Source organism: Odocoileus virginianus, chromosome 26 (genome assembly GCF_023699985.2).
Source record: "Odocoileus virginianus isolate 20LAN1187 ecotype Illinois chromosome 26, Ovbor_1.2, whole genome shotgun sequence".
Lineage (NCBI taxonomy): Eukaryota > Metazoa > Chordata > Mammalia > Artiodactyla > Cervidae > Odocoileus > Odocoileus virginianus.
The window spans coordinates 5,771,771-5,792,422 of NC_069699.1; the positions used below are offsets into that span (position 1 = coordinate 5,771,771).

The 20,652-nt window shown below is 47.6% G+C and overlaps 1 protein-coding gene across 2 annotated transcripts in view; it reads right to left on the reverse strand.

The window, feature by feature from the left end:
* SUSD5 (sushi domain containing 5) overlaps nt 1-20,652 on the reverse strand; it is a 44,894-nt gene that overhangs the window by 8,024 nt on the left and 16,218 nt on the right. Inside the window, exons 3-4 of one of the 2 annotated variants that reach the window (XM_070455311.1) lie at nt 18,960-19,078; nt 9,786-9,974 (exon numbers count right to left, since the gene is read on the reverse strand). In XM_070455311.1, the coding sequence (XP_070311412.1) occupies nt 9,786-9,974; nt 18,960-19,078 (308 nt within the window). The remainder of the gene's footprint in view (nt 1-9,785; nt 9,975-18,959; nt 19,079-20,652) is intronic. The other variant, XM_070455312.1, reaches the window with a different exon arrangement.

Sequence of the window (20,652 nt, forward strand, 5' to 3'; positions counted from 1 at the left end):
ATTCATTTTATTTTCCTTATTATATTTGTTATGGTGATCCACGATTTTTTCTAAGGTTTCTTTATTTTTTGTTATGGTGGGTCTTCGTCGCTGCATGAGGGCTTTCTCTGGTTGCAGAGAGCAGGGCCTACTCTGTAGTTGTGGTGCACGGGCTTTTCATTGTGGTGGCTCCTCGTTGCAGAACACGGGCTCTAGGCATGCAGGCTTCAGTAGTTGCAGTTAGCGGCTCTAGAGCAGAGGCACAGTAGTTGTGGTACAGCGGCTTAGTTGCTCCACAGCACGTGGGATCCTCCCAGGTCAGGGATTGAACCGGTGTTCCAGGCATTGCAAGGTGGCCTCTTAACCACCTGACCACCAGGGAAGCATGATCCATGATCTTTGATGTTAACTAGTACAACTCGATGAAGGCTATTTTGTAGACACCGAAACCCCCACCAGGTGGAAGAAGTTAACTACATGAAGACCAGACTGTAGTCTGACATGAGCTGCCACAATTCTGAGAACTGGCCTCAAACAGACGGGAGCCAAGCAACCCTGGAAATGAAGACCAAGTAAGTAAAGTCGCTCAGTCGTGTCCAACTCTTTGCGACCCCATGGACTGTAGCCCACCAGGCTCCTCTGTCCATGGGATTTTCCAGGCAAGAGTACTGGAGTGGGTTGCCATTTCCTTCTCCAGAGGATCTTCCCGACCCAGGGATCAAACCCGGGTCTCCAGCATTGCAGACAGACACTTTACCGCCTGAGCCACCAGGGAAGCCCCTAGTGAAGGAAGATTAACAGTACTTGAAACAATCAAGAAGACTCAGAGCTGACTGTGTTGTTTCTGCAGATGGCTCCCTCCTCCTGCTTATGTGCCCCTCAAACTCCCCTTTAAAAGCTCTTGCCCACTGGTTGTCGGTGGTGGGGGGAGGGGGAAGGAGTCAGCCTTTGGACAACACCCTACCCCTAGTTGCCGGCCTCCAAAATAAAGCAAACTTACCTTCCCACCAACCTTTTCTTTACTGGCTTTGGAGCTGCCAGCACCTGAACCCACTTTAGATAACAAATTTTGGTGCCCGCCTGTGGCTGCACTCTCGCGATATCTGGCTCCCCGGGCTTTCTGCGAGCAGAGCTGCCGCCATGATGACGCTACGAGGTGGGTTCAAGGAGCCGCTGCTCATGGTTCACTGGCCCCGGGAGGGGGGTTGGGGGACGTTCCTAGTAGCTGCCGAAAACCATTTGTTTCGGGGGTTCTCCCTGTTTCTCCCCTGCTCCGCACTGGGTGTCATCAGCCAGGGCATTAGTTGGTTCATGATAGTAGCAAAGAATGGTCAACAACCTCTGAGTCCTAGCACTGGACATAATCTCTGCTAAATTCCTTTTCCCACTAACCCACCTTATGAGCTTCAGTCAAAAGGCACCTCGAATATGGGCAGGAAAGGAGCCTAGTGTATGATGTTAGAGCTGGGGATTTGAGGCGAGATGGCTGGATGGCATCATCGACTCAATGGACACGAATTGGAGCAAACTCCGGGAGATTGTGAAGGACAGGGAAGCCTAACATGCCGCAGTCTATGGGGTCGCAAGGAGTGGGACACGACTTAGCAACTGAACTACAACAATAAGCCCCCTCCTGCCTGGTGGGCCTGCCTTGACCTGGACCCTTGTGGTCACTCTGAGCTGTGTGTGTATCTATCTGTCCATCTGGAGATTCTGCCCTCAGCGCTCTCTGGGTCCAGAGCATCCCTGGACAGCAGCCCGGGGCTCAGAGCCAAGCCCTTCCTGTCTGCCCAGGTTCTCAGGTCAAGGTCTGGCTCAGAAACAGCCTCTCATTATGTCACATTCTCAGCCACACCAAAACCTCAAGTGAAGACACAGACACCGACTGTTTACAAAGAGTCTACTCATGACAAAGTATCCCAAGGCTGTTTTTCCCCTCCTGAATAACGGTAAAGTTTGTTACTGCATGTCAACCTCAAATTACGTTCTGCCATCACGATGGGGAACACCAGCTCTTTGCCTGTCGAGGTGCTATTTCTCTCGCCTCTCTCTGCTTTCCAGTCTGAGCTCTCCGGAGCCATCCAGCCACTGTGCCACCCTCCCTTCCCCCATGCTCCCCTGAAACCTGGCCTGCACAATGCCCAGCCTTCTGGTTTAGACCAACAGGCCCAGGAAATGTAAACTTCATGGGCTCTCTTGGGAAAAGTCAAATCCCTCGCTATGTGTTTATAATTAACTGCTACTTTAGGAAAACACAAGACAACAGATCAACAGGAATCGGGTAAAAAGGGGCAGCCAGGCCGTGCCTTTATCCAGGGCAGGAGTGTACAAGCCGGAGCCCAGAATGCTGGGCTCTCCCAGTGCTGCCACATTTCATGCTTTTTCATGTTGTTGCGTTTCTGGAAGCCCACACATACCTTCTTTTTTCCCCTCTGGTCTTGGCTACACAGCCTTTAAAAATAGTAATTTTGAAAAAAGGCAACCAGACAAGCCAGAAATAACCACTGGCTCAATGAACTTCTGAACAAATATGGCAATATTGACAAGGAAATTCTAAATTCAGTTCAGTCTCTGGCTTTTATTCTATGAAGGAAGTCTAGAAGATGGAGAAAAACAGAAATTGAAGTTAATTTAAGAAAACAAAAGAAGGGCTTCAGAAATGAGAGAAAATAGCAAAGAAACTTGGTGAGAGAACAGCTCATTTGCAAAGCAAGCCCTGCTCTGCCCTCATGCTTTGAGAGGCCCCAGAGGAGCACATGGACATGACACAGATGCCGGAATGAGACATGCCTGGTTTTACATCTTGGCCCTGCTGCTTTCTGGCTGGCTGACATAGGAAGTTACCGAGCCTCTCTGTCCTTCAGTTGTCCCATCTGTCAGTTGGAGGTGGCTGTTTCTGCTCAGACTTGTGAAGATGAGCTAGGATAAAGCATATAAAACTCCTCTATCAGAAAGGAGCATGAGGAGGCTTGGGGAAGATGGAAATATTCTGTAATTTGGTTCTGCTGGTGGTTTCCTTTATTTAGCTAGGCCGGGTCTGAGTGGCAGCATGTGGGTTTTTTTTTTGTTTTGGACTGCATCAGTCTTAGTTGCAGCATGTGGGATCTAGTTCCCTGATCATGGCTCAAACCCAGGCCCCCTACCTTGGGAGCATGGTACCTTAGCCACTGAACCACCAGGACTTTTATATTTTAAATGGGTACCATTTCTTGTATGCAAATTAAGCCTCAAGAGAGTTGTCAAAAAACAGAACAAAAACAAAAGACAACTCCCAAGACAGAGAGAACATGGAACAGGTTTGGCATTATTTACGACAGCTCTTTTCTCAGTGCCCTGAGGGGGAACAAGTCTTGTTGCCACAGCTGCAGCAGACCAGGGAAGGAAGCGAGAACCGTTGTCCATCTGTTGTGGGACTCAGGTGGTGGGGCTGGCAGACTAAGGTCAAGCGTGGGGTCGCTCACTTTCCTGATAGCACAGACCAGAATGCACAGACAGAACCATGGAGCTTGGGGTGGAAGATCGCAAAGGCTTTTCAGAGCCTGTCTTAGATACCCTTTGTCAGGGCAAGTTTTAGAGGAGAAGTGAAGTGTTAGTCAGTCGGTTGTGTTGCACTCTTTGTGACCCCATGGACTGTATGTAGCCCACTAGGCTCCTCCGTGCATAGGATTCTCCAGGCAAGAATACTGGAGTGGGCTGCCGCTCCCTTCTCCAGGGGATCTGCCCGATCCAGAGATTGAACCTGGGTCTTCTGCATTGCAGGCAGATTCTTTACTGTCTGAGTCACAAGTAAGCCACCTTTCAAGGAGAAACATGGGGTAAATCAGAGAGCAAGGGTCTGTGAGTCTCTCCCATCCTGAGGTGTCTATCCTGTGCTTCTCTGCAGAGGCCACGGGACCACAGGGTGCTGAGTCAGGAGACGGCAGGAGCCGCCAGGGGAACCAATGGCAACCCACCCCAGTATTCTTGCCTGGAGAATTCCATGGGCAGAGGAGCCTGGCAGGCTACAGTCCGTGGGGTAGCACAGAGTTGGACACGACTGAGTGAGTAGCACTTTCAATTTGCCCTCCATGGACAGCAGCCTGCAGCCAATGACAGACTAGAACAGAGGAACTCAGGCTGGTCCCCTTGCTTCCAAGTGGGACCAACCCTGTGGTGCAATTCATGCTCCCTAGCTCCCCAAGGGATCCAGGCAACCCTGGATCGTTGTCAGAGGCAACGAGTGGCCAGGACAGCAAGTAGGGAGCAGTCAGTGTGTCCTGAAAACTGCACGTGGCCCTGTGATCATGTGGCCAGGGGCAGCCACTTGGAGTGGTGGGAGGTCAGAGACTGTCCCTAGGGTTCAAGTGGCCAGAGATGGATATGGCCTTGAAGACTGTATGGCACTTGGTATAATAAAAAGCCCAAAGGAACCCAACATAACATGGAAATCTGCACACACAGGTAAAGAGCAAAGCACCAGGACTTTTCTATGAGGAGGGCAATAACCAATTATGGTCAGAGACCGAGCATGTAGCATTGAGAACACTGGGCTTCCCTGGTGGCACTACTGGTAAAGAATCTGCCTGCAGTGCAGGAGACCTGGATTTGAGCCCTGGGTCAGGAAGATCCCCTGGAGAACAGAATGGCAACCCGCCCCAGTATTCTTGCCTGCAGAATTCCATGGACAGAGGAGCCTGGTGGGCCACCGTCCCTGGGGTCACAAAGAGTCAGACACAGCTGAGCGACTAACACTGAGAACATTAGAGGTATGGCGGATGTTTAGTCTGCCCAGCTGGGAATGTAAACCAAGAAGATGTGTGGATTCAGAATGAAGGGAGAACAAAATGGCCAGACCCAACCCTGGACTCTAGGACCCACAACTAGAGAAATACCAACACACAGAAGGGAAAAAATGGCAGTTAAGCCCCCACCCTTTAGGTTGACGGTCAAGGCTGAAGTCCCTGTGCTTCAGTGAGAGACCTCACCATCACCACTTAATGTCACAGTGAACGGACCACCTGGGTGGTTGGTGTGTGGCTGAGGCACCTTCCTGCACCAGCTGCTGTCTGACCCCTCTGGATGGATGTGCCCCCTGCTCACCATTTAGTTCAGTTCAGTCACTCAGTTGTGTCTGACTCTTTGTGACTACATGGACCTCAGCACGCCAGGCTTCCCTGACCATCACCAACTCCCAGAGCTTGCTCAGATGCATGTCCATCGAGCCGGTGACCACCATTACAAAGTTTAAATTTCATCACGCTCATTCAGGCAGTCCCCACGTTACTAGTGGATTTAGAGCTTGCTCAGATGCATGTCCATCGAGCCGGTGACCACCATTACAAAGTTTAAATTTCATCACGCTCATTCAGGCAGTCCCCACGTTACTAGTGGATTTAAAAAACATTTGTTTACGCATCTGCTCTACTGAACTGATGCTTTAATAAGCAACAGCTGCCCTTCCTCTAGAGCACTGCCCTTGGAGGAATGGGAGCCTTAATTACAAGCCATCTGATGCTTGCAGTTCAGGAGACCCGGGTTCAATAGCAGTCCGTGGGGTAGCACAGAGTTGGACACGACTGAGTGAGTAGCACTTTCAATTTGCCCTCCATGGACAGCAGCCTGCAGCCAATGACAGACTAGAACAGAGGAACTCAGGCTGGTCCCCTTGCTTCCAAGTGGAACCAACCCTGTGGTGCAATTCATGCTCCCTAGCTCCCCAAGGGATCAGGCAAAGCAAGAAAAGACTGCATCCTTAACTCCTCCCCACTCACCTTCCCTGCCTCCCTTACTCCCCCTCAACAAGCCATCTATGTGTGAATAGGTTCTGCTTTTAGAGAATCTAACTCAAGTCTTCAACATGCCCAAATAATGACAAATTTGAGTGAAACAGTCTTCATAGTAGCCCGGAGTCTCCAAGCCCCTAGAATCTCTTGAGACCAAAGTCATCTGAGCTCGAAGTTCTTTTAACACTTGACCTCCAAGGTTCCCAAGCCTTGGGGCTGTCTGGATCTGGAGAGGCTGTGAGGGGAATAAAGGGCAGGAGCCTCTGGAGCAGGTTCTGCCAGAGGGCGTGGAGCAGACTCCAGCAGCGCACAGGGAACAGAAGGAAATGCTCTGTGGTGGCGGCTCTGATGTGTAGGGAGGGGTAGTGGGGAGCCCAGAGCAGAGGTGACACGTGCTCCCTGGGCATGTGAGACAGCAGGGCCACAGGTCTGGAGGGCCTGGGAGCCACACGTTAGCAAGTCACCAGCTGATTGCCCATGGGGTCTCCCTTGAGTCATAAAACCACACGGGCCATGCCTTTCTGGAAGGATCAGCTGCTGTCTCCAGAATCTGAGACACCTGCTGGCGGCGACTACTTTCTCACCCAAGTATTAGACAGCTAGAGTCACTGCCTGCCTTTGACTGTCTGTCATACAGGGGGCTAGAGTCAGTAACGCACAGGGAGAAAAGGCCAGCATCACACCAATCTTTACATCCTTCAGTGAGGGGGCCTGATGCCCTCCTCCATCAGCACAACTGTGAAAGGGAAAGAAGGACCCTTCACGTTGCTATTCAGTCGCTCAGTCCTGTCGAGCTCTTTGCAACCCCATGGACTGCAACACACCAGGCTCCCGTGTCCTTCACCATCTCCCAGAGCTCGCTCAAACTCACGTCCATTGAGTCGGGGATGCCATCCAAGCATCCCATTCTCTGTTGCCCCCTTCTCTTCCTGCCCTCAATCTTTCCCAGCATCAGGGTCTTTTCCAGTGAGTCAGCTCTTCGCCACAGGTGGCCAAAAGATTGGCGCTTCACTGAGCTCCACTGGGCTCAGACCATATCACAGGTCCTGTTCTGAGTGACGTACTTCCCATCTCAGAATAACCGCAGCAAGCAGGCAGACAAACCACCTCGCCTCCTCTCTGGGTGCCTGATCCTCCTCCGGCTCCACCCTTTGCGGCCCACCGCCACCCACGTCCTCCACGGTGCTCACGTCCACGGTGAACAGCAGTAGTTGCCTGCCTTGGCTCTCTTCTTCCCCCAGCTTGTTCCTGCGTTCATTGCAGTGCTGCCTAGGTATATTCCATGCCTCAGATACACGCTGAAAACACGAGGCTTCCAGAATCTTCTTCTACTTTGAAGCCAATGTACACTTTTTAGCTTCCATGGACTGGATCTGTACATCCTTTGAGCACTTCTTCCACCTGGGAACATATACTCCCTTTAAAATTTCACCTCCTGTGAAACCTCGTTTTCCAGCTTTCCCTTTTACCTCATCATCTATGGCTTTTCTGTCTCTCCCAAGGCACTCAGTTTACTAGTTCCCATTAGGGTTGGGACAGTTTTGCTCAATCTTGATTACACAGTAGCTCGGACCCTGCCAGATGAAGGGAGGGGGAGAGAGTGAATGAATGAATGGCTGGTCAGTCGTACAAGGCAGGTTGTTGTTCAAACTCAGACATGTCCAACTCCAAATTCCGGTTTGGTCCACCCTCCCCAAGATGACTCCTCTCCGATTTGAAAAAATTCTTTAATCAAAAAAAGTTCATTGGAAAAATGAACATGTAGAGGTGGAGTTGAATATCTGGTGACAATGTCCTTGTAACACACTTACAGTGACACAGATACTGAAAACTAACGGTCTGTGTGTTCAGCCAAGTGAAGAAATCAAAATTCCTGACCAGCAACTGAAAGCTCCAACAACTCTGCGGTGAGAAAATAAACACCATTTCAGACACACAAGACCTGCATTTAGTTCTCCTGCTGGGGCCAGTAAACAGCCCATTTGAATGGTGGGTGTGGCTCGTGGGATGATGCAGCGTCAGAAAAGCAGCCAGCTCACTCACACCTCGGGGTGAGTTCGGGTCTGCTTTGAGGGGACACACCCCACAAACAGGAAGTCAGGTCTTCACCTGACTTTTCTGGACAGGTGAATCCATCAGGACTGGTGGAGTTCCTGCCTGCCACAAGACGCCAGCAATAGAGGAAAGTGCTGGGAAATGGCTCAAACTGCGTTTCAAGGACTTGTCCCAGTCTGTCCCTTTGTTATGAGTATGTGACAAGCAAGTAGGAAGTTTTTAGAAATTTTTGTAACAATTCGATGGGGGAATTTTATGTCTATTTTTATTTATATTTAGAGTATCTTCGCTTTAGCTTTATGCTAATTCATTTTTATTGCACTTTACCAAAAACTGTCAGTCTATAATAACTAAAAAACAAAAATTTGCTTAAAAATTGCACACAGAAAAAAAAAATTTAAGTTGCGCACAGAGAGTTTGAGACAACAACAACAAAATCTCAGTATTCATCAAAAAACACTCCAAGGGGAGAAACATAAGCCAGAGTGAGAGAAAATTTTAACACATAAAGGTTTATGTAAAGAAGAAATCCTACATTATATGTATGTGTGCTAGTCCCTCAGCCGTGTCTAACTCTTAGGTGTAGCCCGCCAGGCTCCTCTCTGTCCGTGGGGTTCTCCAGACAAGAATCCTGGAGTGGGTTGCCATGCCCTATTCCAGGGGATCTTCCCTACCCAGGGATTGAACCCAGGGGCTCCTGCATTGTAGGCAGATTCTTTACCATCTGAGCCACCAGGAAGACGCCTAATCAAGTCAATCAGAGAAATGGGCAAACATGTTGGACAGAAGTTCTACCAAGGAAACACTGATCATGTTCCATTAGCATGTGATAAGTGCCTGGGTAGAGAAATGGATCTGACAGAGGCAGTCAGCAGCTTAGCAGAAAGGTAAAAGGTCTCACGGTCCTGAAGCTTGGTGAGGATGCTGAAGCAGAACTCTTCCACACAGCTGGTGGGAGAGGAAAATGGTTAAAACCCTTTAGAAAACTCTCTGGCAGCGTCCACAGAAGCTGGACACTCACCTATCCCATGGGCAGCGACGCCTCTCCCAAAAACCAACAGAAAGGTGTTCAGGTGTGAAATGAATGATGTATATGGGAAAGATCATGGCTGCGTAAGGCTTGTGACGATCAGAACGCAAGAACAAGGCAAATGACCACTCTCAGAAGCCATGGGCAATGTGTTCACACTGTGGAGAGTGAACTGCAATGAACACAACAAACCACAGCTCAGGCCACAGCACAGGTGAAGCTCACAGAGAGGACAGCACCCTAGCCTCATCACGGTTCTACCGCATGATCTCCTGGACATCCTGAGGACAAACTGCCCTATAAATTCAGTAGCATCATGGTGCTGGAGTCCTCCCTCTCTATAGTGCCAACTTCCGCTTGGTACTCAGATGTCATGGGGCATCAGGAAGGTGGCCCTGAAAGAGTCCTGGGGAGAGAGGAGACCTGTGAGGTCAGGGAGCAGTGCAGGGTCGGCATGAGGTCCATGGTGTAGGAGTCCCAGGAGAAAGAGAGAGAGTTAATTCTCTGGGAGAATTCCCAAGGGGCTGGGCAGGGGTGGCATGCAGAAGACTCACCCCCCCAGGTAAATGCTCATGAGGGAATGGGGAACGTCTCGGGGAGTCAGACCAGGTTTCGGGAGCTCTGCCCACCAGGAGTCTTTTTAGCGTCAGCTCTAATTCAGGCTTCCCTGCTGGCTCAGTGGTAAAGAATCCGCCTGCCAATGCAGGAGACTTGAGTTCGATCCCCGGGTTGGGAAGATCCCCTGGGGGAGGAAATGGCAACCCCGTCCAGTGTTCTTGCCTGGAGAATGGACACAGGAGCCTGGCGGGATACAGGCCATGGGGTCGCACGAGTCGGACAGGACTTTGCTACTAAACCACCGCCACCGCGTAATTTCAGTCAGACACAAGGGGCCGCGCAGGGGGCAGAGCAAGGCAGCGGGGGAGCCGCCCAGGCATCGGTCATGCTTTCCCGCTTACCTTTCCCGCAGGCCTGGGCCAGCCCGTACCACTCCCCGCAGCTGTTGCACAGCAGGGTGAAGGCCGTGTCGCGGCGGCCAGTCACGTGGCCCGGGGCGCACACGTACAACAACTCGTCCCCCATCTCCAAGCCGGTGCGGCCCTGCAGGATGGTGTGTGGGAACGAGGGCGGGTCTCCGCACGGCTTCTCTGCGGGCAAGGAAGCTCAGTAAGTTCCCCAAGCTCTGCGGAACTTTCCAGCCTGAGAGAGATAAAAAACTGAAAAAGCCACCCCCTCTTCCCTCACGGGTGCTGCCTGCACCCTAAACTGAGATTGCCTTCATCCTGGCATCCCCCACACCTGGTAGAGTGCCTGGCACAGATGAAGCACTCAATACTTGTTGACTGAATTGTGTGTGCTCCAATAGAGCTTTGTGTTTTTAAACTGCCAGGCAACATGACCAGAGGCAGTGCCCAGCAGCAAGTTCCTTTTTGCCTTATTTACATAAATGGTAGATGCTCTTTGACAAATACTGAACTGTTACAGACTATAGAAGCTGCCTCTCCCTTCCCCCAACCTTGACCCTGATGACACTGCTACCGGTTTGGTTTTTACAAATGAATGCAGATACAGATATAAAGGGTTTCCCAGGGAGCACTAGTGGTAAAGAACACTTCTGCCAATGCGGAAGACTAAGAGAAGCAGATTCAATCCCTGGGTTGGGAAGATCTTCTGGAGAAGGAAATGGCAACCCACTCCAGTATCCTTGCCTGGGAATCCCATGGGCAGAGGAGCCTGGCGGGCTGCAGTCCACGGGGCCGCAAAGACTCAGACATGACTTAGCGACTCACCAACATTTATGCTACAGCACACACGAAGACAATCATATATGTTTATGTGTCTGTGCATCTGTGTCTATGTGTGTGTAGGTGTGTGTGCTTAGTCATGTCTGACCTTTTGCGACCCCGTGGAGTGCAGCCCGCCAGGCTCCTCTGTCCATGGGATTTCCCATGCAGCAATACTGGAGTGGGTTGCCATGCCCTCCTCCAGGGGATCTGCCCGACCCAGAAATCAAACCCACGTCTCCTGCATTGGCAGGTGGATTCTCTACTGCTCAGCCACTGGGGAAGCCCATAAATGGGTTAGATCGATCACTGCAGATGGTGACTGCAGCCATGAAATTAAAAGATGCTTGCTCCTTGGAAGAAAAGCTATGACTAAACTAGACAGCATATTAAAAAGCAGAGACATTACTTTACCAACAAAGGTCCGTTTAGTCAAAGCTATGGTTTTTCCAATAATCATGTATTGGTGTGAGAGTTAGACTATAAAGAAAGCTGAGTGCCAAAGTATTGATGCCTTTGAACTGTGGTGTTACAGAAGACTCTTTAGAGTCCCTTGGACTGCAAGGAGAGCCAGCCAGTCAATCTTATAGGAAATCAGTCCTGAATATTCATTGGAAGAACTGATGCTGAAGCTGAAACTCCAGTACTTTGGCCACCTGATGTGAAAAGCTGACTCATTGGAGAAGACCCTGATGCTAGGAAAGATTGAAGGTGGGAGGAGAAGGGGACGACAGAGGGTGAGATGGTTGGATGGCATCACCAATGCAATGGACATGAGTTTGAGTAAACTCTGGGAGTTGGTGATGGATAGGGAAGCCTGGCGTGCTGCAGTTCATGGGGTCACAAAGAGTTGGACACAACTGAGCAACTAAACAACAAAGTTTTTAGCTAATTTGGGTAAGTATCAAGGACTGTGATGGCTGGATCGCATGCTAAAAGATGTTTAGATTGGTGAGAACCTGCCGAACTGTCTTCCAAGCTATATCAGTTTGCATTCCCATCAGCAAGGAATGAGAGTTCTTGTTGCTCCACATCCTTGCCAGTGTCTGGTGTCATCAGTGTTCTGAATTTTGGCTATTCTACTAGATGTGTAGTTGTATCTCGTTGTTTTAATTGGCCTTTTCCTGATGACATGACATGAAGCAATTTTTCATATGCTTGCTTGCCATCTGTATATCTTCTTTAGTGAGGTATCTGTCTGGGTCTTTTGTGTATTTTTTAATATTTATTTTTATTTATCTGGCTGCACTGGGTTTGAGTTGTGGCATGTGGGATCCAGTTCCCTGACCAGGGATTGGACTCATGCCTCCTGCATTCAGAGCCTTAATCACTGGACCATCAGGGAAATGTCTTTTGTGTACTTTGTAATTGAGTTGTTCATTTTTTTAATATTGCATTTCAAGAGTTCTTTGTATATTTTAGGGCTTCCTGGGTAGCTTATCTGGTAAAGAATCCGCCTGCAATGCAGGAAACCTGGGTTCGATCCCTGGGTTGGGAAGATCCCCTGGAGAAGGGGAACAGCTACCCACTCCAGCATTCTGGCCTGGAGAATTCCAAGGACTGTATAGTCTATGGGGTCGCAAAGAGTCGGACATGACTGAACGACTTTCACTTCACTTTGTATATTTTGCATGATAGCCTTCAGTAGATATGTCTTTTGCAAATAACTTCCGCAATCTGTGGCTTGTCTTTGCATTCTCTTGATAGTCTTTTGCAAAGTACAAGTTTTTAATTTTAAGGGAGTCCAGCTTATCAATTATTTCTTTCATGGATTGTACCATTGGTGTTGTATTGAAAAAGCCATCACCATACACATGGTCTCTAGGTTTTCACCTGTATTATCTTCTAAGAGTTTTGTAGTTTTGCATTTTACATTTAGGTCTCTGATCCACTCTGAGTTAAATTTTGTGAAGGGTGTAAGGTCTGGGTCTAGATTCTTTTCTTTTGCATGTGGATGTTCAGTTGTCCCAGCATCTATATTTAAAAGACTATTTTTGCTCCATTGTATAGCTTTTGCTCCTTTGTCAAAGATCAGTCAACTCCGTTTATGTGAGTCTATTTCTGGGCTATTGATTTCCACCGATATTTGTCTTTTCTTTCACCAGTACCACACGGTATTGGCTTCTGCATCTTTATGCAAGTCTTCAAGTTGTCATGCAGTTCTTCAACCTTGTTCTTCTTCAGAAATGAGTGAGCTATTCTGGGTCTCTGTCTCTCCTTACGGATTACAGAATTAGTTTGTTCATATCCACAAAGTAACTTGCTTAGAATTATGACTGAGGTTGCACTGAATCTATAGATCAAGCTGGGAACCCTAACTGCAGTAGGATTATCTGGGCTGCCCTCTGCGGCCTCCTCAGACTTGCCCAGCAGTCACTCGAGACCTCAGGGATGTTCCAAACCCAATTCATTCTCTGAAGCACTAGGACAAGGAGAGCGTGTCTCCCCAGAGCCACTGTTCTCTCCGCAAGGTCCTCTTCTAGCCCGTGCTCCAGCCGTTCTCTGTGTGCAGTGTCCTCTTTGCCTTTCCCTAACCATAATCCCCATGAAATCCCACCTCAGGAAGTCTCCCTAATTGTCCTCCCCCTCTGTGTCAGTCAGCTCTTACTTGTTATACACTGTCAACTCCTTGAAGGTGAAGAAGTCCACTATCTCTCTCTGCCTGTCCATTCATCTTTCTCTCTAATTATCCATTCATCCATCCATCCATCCACCCACCCACCCATCCAGCTATCTACCTGTCATCTATCTATTCATCCATTCATCTATCTCTCTGTTCATCTATCCATCCATCCAACAATCCATCTATTTTCAGTTTATCCATTCATCTATGTACCTATCATCTATCTATTCATTTATCCATCCATTCACCTATCTCTCTGTCCACTCAACCATCCATCCATCTATCCAGCCATCCAACAGTCTGTGTGTCTGTATATCTATCTATCTATTGAAAGCACCTGTAAGTCTGAGCGCTGCTTTGCATTACCCTAGACAAATAAATTACTAATTGGCCAGTGCCAATTGGTAACAAGTACAGGATTTTCCTCACTCCTTTGGGAGACCCTAAACTGGATAAGTTCTATCAGCTGCTCAAAGTATTGCGATTTTTTGGTCTCAGTCTCCCATTAACCGCTGGAGAATTTCCCCAAAGGCCACCTGAAGGCACAGTCCCTCCTGCAGGCAGACCTGGGACTTAGCTGTTCTCAAAACTTCTTGCTTGTCCTGAGATGTGAGCATTCAGTTCTCTGTCTGAAGACATAAAAGAGGTTGTTCCATTTCTGTTTTTATGGGAAATACAGGCAGGAGTAGCGTGTGCCGGGGACGGTGGAACACAGAACTAAGAGAATGAGGTGGGCTGGTTGAGAGAGCAGTCAGGCCAGCCCTAGCTTGGAGGGGCAGAAAGAGAAGCACACCCCAAGTAAGCCTTGGGGTGCAACAGGGAGAAGGCGAGAGGGGACTTGAATCCTCCAGACCCCACACCGTTGACCCCACAAACAAGCTGCCAAGAGAAGCAAAGCCGGAGAACCCAAGTGGAGGCCGCTCATTTAATCAGCATCCAGTTGGTTAAAAATAACTTCCCTTATTAGTTTAAGTGAGATCACCACAGGGCTGGAAATTCACTGTCAGTGAAACACAAATACTAGAAGGAAACAGAAATGTCTCCATTCATGGTGAGCTTTATTTCAAAAAAAGACACACAGGAGGAAGCTGCCTGCACATGCCACAGGCTCTATTTGCCTTCTGGGCTTGTGAGGCATGTGTCTCCCGTTTTTGGAGCGAGCACCCTTCATTCTCCCTGTCTTGCTGAGAAGAAGTGGCAGCCTGGGGCTAAGTGTTATGAAGCATCTTTAGGAAAAATGCAATCTTTAGAGGTGATGCTGTACCCAGGGTCTGCTGAACCAGACCTCATGTGCGCTCCCCAGGAGCCTCTTCTCGCTTCCCACCACCTTCCTTCAACACACAGATTTCCCCTGTTTTGTTTTTTTGTTTGTTTTTAACTGCAGTATAGTTGACTTAAGCTGTGTTAGTTTCTGGTGTCCAGCCAAGTGATTCCATGATGTATACACACATATATACACACACACACACACACACAGTAGTCTGTATGTGCTAATAACCCCTAATTTACCCCTCTCCCACCCCTCTTCCCCTTTGGTAACCATGGGTTTGTTTGCTATGTCTGAGAATCTGTTTCTGTTTTGTAAATGAGTTTATTCATATCAAAGTTTAGATTCCACATGTAAGTGATATCATATGGTATTCGTCTTTCTCTGTGTGACTTACCTCTCTTATTGACGGTCTACAAAGTTCCAACCGGGGAAAAGTGCGGGGCCGTGTGGGAGTAGTTTACATGCTCTTTCTAAAGGGCCAAAGGCAGAGGATCAGGGACAGAGCTCTCTGAGGAAAACTTGGGGGACCCACCCTGCTTTTCTGGAAAGCCCAAGAGACAACAGCAGTTGACCCCAATCCCGCCTCAGCATGCATCCCTGAGCCCCCTTCATTGCCCATCTGCAGCCTCCTCAGAGGTCAGGCCCTGTTGGAACAAGATCCCAGATTTTCCCACCTAAGCCTCTCCCTGTTGGTCTGGAGGTGATGGGGGTGGGCAGGCTAGGCTCCAGAAAAATTGCCCTGGGGTGTGGGGCTCAAGCGCTGTGTTTCAAAGGTCCCCACACAGGGCTCACTCTGCTAAAGTGGCGTCAGTCCTCACATAAGCTGCCAGGCGTCCTGAATTTGCTTCAGTTTTGGTTTTTTTGGTTTTGCTTTGTTTTGTGTTTCCCTATCATTTTTGTTGTTTTGGGAGAAGTACGTAGACCTTTTGAGGGGAAATTTTCATTTACATACAATCGCAAAGTTACAGAAAAGTTCTAAGAATAAGGAACTCCCATAAATGCTTTATCCAGATTTACTAATGTGTTTTCATTTTGTGCCATTTGCTTGATCATTCTCTAGATAGATATAGATATGTATATAGATATCTATGTATAGAGAAATATATATCATACATACATACACACATGCATGTATGTGTAGGCTTTGTTGTTGTTCAGTTGCTAAGTCATGTCCAACTTTTTGTGACCCCATGGATTGCAGCATATCAGGCTCCTCTGTCCTCCACTGTCTCCTGGAGTTTGCTCAAATTCATGTACATTGAGTTGGTGACACTGTTTGTCTCACCCTCTGCTGCCCCAATCTCCTTTTGCCTTCAATCTTTCCAGCATCGGAGTCTTTTCCATTGGGTCACCTCTTTGCATCAGGTGGCCAAAGTTGTGGAGCCTTAGCTATAGCATCAGTTCTTCCAATGAATATTCAGGGTTGATTTCCTTTAGGGTGGACTGGTTTGATCTTCCTGCTGTCCAAGGGACTCTCAAGAGTCTTCTCCAGCACAGCAATTCAAAAGCATCCATTCTTCAGTGTTGAGCCTTCTTTATGGCCCAACTGTCACATCCATACATGACTACTGGAAAAACCATAGCTTTGACTATATGGACCTTGATCAGCAAAGTGATGTCTCTGCTTTTTAAGACACTGTCTATGTTTCTCATAGCTTTCCTTCCAAGGAGCAAGCATCTTTTTAATTTCATGGCTACATGGTTGTGTATGTATACATGTACAAATATGTATATATGTGTGTAATTCCTTTCTCAATGACTTGAGAATGATTTGTAGATGTGATGTCCCTTTGTCCCCAAAAACTTTAGTACACGTTTCCAAGAACAAGGATATTCTCTTGCATAACTGCAGTATAGTTACCAAAATTAGAGAACTTAAGCCCTGACACAATACTACTACCTAATTCATAAGCCATATTCAGACTTCATCAATTATAGCTATTTCTGCTGATCCAGGATCACAGACTGCATTTTGTTGTCAAGTCTTTTTAGTCTATTTTAATTCAAAATAGTTGCCTAGCCCTTCTTTATCTTTCTTATCCTTGACATTTTGGAAAGAGTGTAGGCCAGTCGTTCTGTATGACGGTTCTCAATTTGAGTCTGGTTACTGTCTCTCCATGATCAGATTCAAGGTATGCAGTTTTGGCAGGAGCACTACTGCAGTCAAGTTGTACTCCTCTGAGTGCAAGATATCAGGAGACACATCTCATTGGTTTGACAAGAAGCCAGTTTTAGGGTCATGCTCATGGGTTTTAACTTGGTGCCCTATAAGATGTGAACAGATATCTCCAACCTCTGGCTTCTTCCTGCACTACAGCTGTGGACAGAGAGGCACACACTCACAGACACACAGCCTGTGAAGGCCTGTGAGGTGGAAGGCCCAGGATTTCCTTTTGGGATGGTGCGGAACATGTGGTTGGATGATCAGTGGCCCCCATCACCCCACTCAACAGCCAGCCAACATCCAAGAGCAAGGCCCCCACCCAGCCTGGTGGACTCGTGAATAAGCCTGACTGAGACCAGCAGAGAAACACAGACTGCTGTCTCTCCACCCCCCAAACACTGAACTAAACAAAGGGTTGTTGCTTTAAGCCACTACATTTGTGGATGGTATGTTCCACAGCAAAGGATAGCAGATACCCCTTGTTCATCAGGGGAAAGAGCTCAGACTCAGAAGCCCTGCATGTCCATTGAGATCACGAAAGAAAGAAGGTCATACTGGCTTTCTTTTAGCTCTGTCCTGTCTCCCTCAGAGATCTGAACCTCTGCCTAGGTTTGAGATTCAAAGTATCATTTTCATTTACTTATGCGGTTTAAAAACAAACCGTGGGTATTGTTCTCCCCAGGCCTTTCCAGGGCACAGGCACGTCGTTCAGTCACTTGAGTGCGATCAACAGATGCCATAGCGGCAGAGAAATCTACCACCAAGACACATCTAACAGGCACCAGCTGGGGCTGTAGGGTTCACTGTGGCTGTTTTTTTTTAAATACATATATGTATTTATTTATTTGGCTGCTCCAGGCCTTAGTTGCGGCACACAGGATCTTTAGTTTTGTCATGTGAACCCTTAGTTGTGGCATGTGGGATCTAGTTCCCTGACCAGGGATCCAACCGGGGCCCCCCGCATTGAGAGTGCTGAGTCTCAGCCACTGGACCACTAGGGAAATCCCCACTGTGGCTCTTTGCTTTGTCAACTCTTCTGAGCCCCTTCCCTGAAGATTGGGATTTGGTGCCTCTGGGAGGCAGCCTGAGGGTTTGTATTTCTAATATGTTCATCTGGTATTGCTCACCATCAAAGAGTTTTGGGAAACTGCATTCGTGAAGTACTTCTCCAACTGGGTTACATCTTAAAACCATTGAGTGTGTGCATGCATGCTAAGTCGCTTCAGTTGTGTCTGACTCTATGCGAATTTTCAAGCTCCTCTATCCATGGGATTCTCCAGGCAAGAATCCTGGAGTGAGTTGCCGTGTCCTCCTCCAGGGAATCTTCCTGACCCAGGGATTGAACCCACATCTCCTAACGTCTCCTGCACTGCCAGGCAGGTTCTTTACCACTAGAGCCAGCTGGCAATCCCTGGGGAAGCTTTAAAAAGCCCCAACATCCACAGCATTTGTATCTGAATCTCTGGGGCTGGCACCCAGGCCTCAGTATTTCTTCAAACTTCCCAGATGCAACACTGTGCAGCCAGGCAGTAGCTGTGGTGATGTCTGTGACTGATGAGTAAGCAGCTTGCTTTCTCCCTCTGTGCACGGACATTACCTTTCAGTGGCAAGAATTTCTGACAGTGAAGGTGTACTTTTCCCAGGGCTCATGATACGCTGCCCTGGAAGACTCCTTTATGGTTTTCTCCTCATCATTCAGCTGGTTTCCCATAAGAAAGTCGAATTTTCCTTTCTCAGAGCAGTTTCCTAAATCCTATAAATTTCCTTTTGGGAAAAAGTTTTTTTTTTTTTCTTTGTAGAAAAATTTCCACCATGAAGGCAGATTGAAGGGCAAGCAGTATCAGCAGCTGTAGCAGATGCCGTCAGGCGTCCACGGACAGGGGCTCTAGGTAGGTATCTGTGCATCTGTGTTGGAGGTTGGCTTGCCTGTTGGAACGCTTTGTCTGAGCACACAGAAATCCACAAGAGTCCGGGAATTTACACCTCCCTAAAGTAGCCCTTACCCAGTGACTGACAAAAGCAGTGGTATAAATAGCCCTGCTCTCTCACTTCTGATCAGGAACCCCATGATGACCTTTGGTCACTGTCTCCAGAGAGCCCCTGCTGGGCCGCGCCAGAGTTACTCCCCACCCACACCCACCTCCCAACCCGCTGGCTTTTCTTCAGAAGACTTCCTAATTCATTATGTTCGGTGAATCCTCATCGTAAAGCTGGCTTCTAATAGAACGCAACCTAAAGGTCAGCCCCCACGAGCACACCCTCCAAGACCTTTAGAGAGGCTCTGGCACTGACCTTCATCCTTCATACACAGCGCGTTGTAGGTACCCCCAGGAACAGGGCTGCTTTCAACCCTCACATCGACAGCTCGCATGTTTTGCTGTTCACCCCTCCCCTTGCTGCACACGGTTGTCCTGAAACAGACAAGACAGTGGGTTAGGAGAGCTAACCAAACCGGGAAAGAATTCTCCTCTGCCATCAGCCCTGAATCGGCAGATATTTTTCTGATTCAGGAGTTTTGGCTGAAAGTATCAATATTCTTCCCAGAGGTTGGTCTAAAAGCAGGAAGTTGTATGCGATGCTTGAGTTCAGGTCACACATATTGATTCAAGTTTCAGATAAAATACATTGCTGATCTCTTCCAGTATATGCTTGGTTTTTATTTCATAAAATTCTGCTCTTTATTTGTTCCCTTCTTTCGGGGGGATGGGTTTGTTTTGCTGTCCTTTTCAGATTTCTTAAGATAGATAGTTATTAGTTCCTGAACCTTCAGACTCTTTCCTTTTCTAACATAAGCATTTAATGTTTTTGTTAAAGCGTTTAAGGCATTTTCCTCCAGGTATAGCTCTAGTAGCATCCCGTGAGTTTGGGTATGCTTTGTATGTGTGTGCACATATGTATATGTATATACACATATATATACACACACATGTATATATATATTTTTTGGCCACACTCTGTGGCATGTAGAACCTTAGCTCCAAGAGGGATGGAACCCATGCCCCCTGGATTAGGAGCACAGAGTCTTAACAACTGGACTGCCAGAGAAGTCCCTGTTATATTTTAGTATATTTCTACATATTTCTACATATATGTAAATTTCCATTATAATTAATTTTTGTCCGATGATTTGTTTAGGGGTAGCACTTAAATCAACACATAGAATTTTTTAAAATCCACCTGATAGTTCTTGTTTTCATTTCTTTTTCCATTTGTGTCATATGATGTAGACACGGCACATCTATGTACTTCCCCACATAAATGAAAACACATGTTCATAGAAAACTTGTACATAAATGTTCACAACAGGTTTATTTGTTACAGAGCCAAAATGGAAACAACACATGCCTATCAGGAAGTGAATGGATAAATAAATTGCAGCATACTTGATGCAATCAAATATTATTTAGCCGTAAAAAACAATGAACCATTAATAACATAAAATATAGATGAATATCAAAATAATTTTTGAGTGAAAGGAGTCAGAAAAAGAGCATATGCTGTATGACTCTATTTATATGAAATACAAATTAACCTCAGGAGTCAGAAAGCTGATCAGTAGCTATGTGGGCACAGAGGTGGATGAATGGGTGATGGAGGTAGAAAGGGAGGAAAGAGCTCAGCTGAATCTGTTTATGTTTTGTAAATAAGTTCATTCGTATCTTTAAAAATTTTTTGGTTTATTTTTGGCTGCACCGGGTCTTTGTTACTGCATGCAGGCTTTCTCTAGTTGTGGAGAGTGGGGGCTACTCTCTATTTGCAATGCACAGGCTTCTTATTGCAGTGGCTTCTCCTGTTGTGGAGCACAGGCTCTTGAGAGCATGGACTTCAGTGGTCGCGGCACGTGGGCTCAGTAGTGGCGACACACAGGCTTAGTTGCCCTGCAGCATATGGAATCTTCCTGGACCAGGAATTGAACCCATGTCTCCTGCATTGGCAGGCAGATTCTTAACCACGGGACCACCAGGGAAGTCCTGTATCTTTTTTA